At 55.1% G+C, this 1680-nt stretch overlaps 1 protein-coding gene across 1 annotated transcript; it reads right to left on the reverse strand.

The window, feature by feature from the left end:
• Window positions 1-237: 237 nt before the first annotated feature.
• On the reverse strand, window positions 238-885 carry PHALS_06454 (uncharacterized protein; the record flags this gene model as incomplete). Its single annotated transcript, XM_024719742.1, has 1 exon — window positions 238-885. The coding sequence occupies one exon, from the start codon at window positions 883-885 to the stop codon at window positions 238-240; it is 648 nt and encodes a 215-aa protein (XP_024585011.1).
• Between the last annotated feature and the right edge of the window lie 795 nt (window positions 886-1680).

Here is a 1680-nt window from a genome sequence, read left to right on the forward strand (position 1 = left end):
ACCTACAAAAAGAATATGCAAATGAAAAATGAAGAGGCAAAGTGGTATTTAAGGTCGAGGACCTGGTTTTATCAAATTCTAAAAACCTTCCTACACATGCAGCCTCTGCTATCTTCCGGACGAAGCTTCGTCCATGGTTTATTGGACCGTTTAAGGTTGTGGCCAAGCTGGGCCTAGCGTATACGCTAAACCTTCCCAAACGGATGCGCACCCACCCGATGTTTTACTTACGCTTGCTCAAGCCGTACCGGGATCCGGAGCGGATCCCACAGGCCCACGGATACCCAGAAGTTGAACCAGCAACTGGTTCTGAGCACGGAGTGCAACAACCTTCGTTTCCAATGGAGCCAAGCACTCCACCATTGCCTGAAGCGATTCATTCGCCTGCTCCACGGCTAGGAGTTGCTCCGACAGAGAGCGGTAGTCCTCAAAGCGAGGCAGCCGGCGCATGACGTTCTTTAAATCGTCAAGAGCGTCCGAAAAGCGATATGCTACTTCACCATGACGCTCAGCGGAGCTCCGATTACGAAGGACCTTGTCCTCACGGGCTCGAAGAGCATCACGAGTCACCGGACGGCGGTGGACCCGGTCGTCACCGCCTGCCACCGACTCATCTCGATGAGAAAGGTGACGTCCACTATCACGTGGAACGACTTGTTGGACGATGTCGTCACCAGGGTCAAACCCAATATCAGGTGAAATGGCGGGAATATCCCGACTCAGAAAACTCGTGGGAGTTTGAGGCGCCACTCCGGCAGGAAGTCGACGACGTGCCTTGGGTTTGGCAAACTCAAAGCGGAATTGTCGCTCCACACGCACGTCCGCTTCCTTGTGGCTCAAATGCAGGTTATGCAGTGAGGAAAGTTTTCGTGCTGTTGAACCCATCGCTCAAAGAGCGCTTCGTCATCTGCAGTGCTTTAGCCAGGGGCGAGCATTACAGGTATTGTCCGCATTGCGGGTACACAAGAGCCACCTCGTTGAGCACTAAGACGAGTGCGATATACGTCTAACGGAATTTCTGGTGGGACCAAGAAACGAGCTCGAAGAGCTTTCCGTGTAGCAAGTTCATCATCCGTTCTGGCCGGGGGCCCGATGATGTGGACGCGTAACGATAGAAATACCGCGCCCTTCGCTTCCACAGCTGGGTCCGCTGGGCGGAAACCATATTCCACACGAGGGTCAATGACCGACCGTGGATAAGCGCGCTTTAGAGCCGCCTTATGGGCAGCTTCAAGCTGCCACCTCTGTTCCCCGTCGAGGTCATTGGTGATTACACCACTTTCCTCAGTTGACGAGAAGTCAGGGAAGGGACATGGTGTCCGCAAGGCGCGAGCAGGGTCGTATCACGCTGCTGATGCAGCTCGCCTTCCTCGTCATCCCATGCGGGAAGAGGGGTGTCAGACTCGTAGTCGACCAGCCCCACATCCTCAACAAGGTCGTTCGTCACTGATAGCGTGCACGGAGCGCGACGCTGTGCTCATTCAGCCTAGGATATACCCCCTCGGTGCTGCGGACGCACTGTCCGACGCTGTACCGAGTGCGGGAGACGAAGTTGGGCTCTGCCTGTGCTCGCCGACAGAACCAGCAGGACTTGGAGATTTTGGTGTCATTGACGCAGGGCTCATTGAGCACGGAAGTCGTTTCGATAAGTTGCAGTGTCTAGCGAACACGCGAGCCTCG

Source organism: Plasmopara halstedii (genome assembly GCF_900000015.1).
Source record: "Plasmopara halstedii genome assembly, contig: Scaffold_2956, whole genome shotgun sequence".
NCBI classification, from domain to species: domain Eukaryota; phylum Oomycota; class Peronosporomycetes; order Peronosporales; family Peronosporaceae; genus Plasmopara; species Plasmopara halstedii.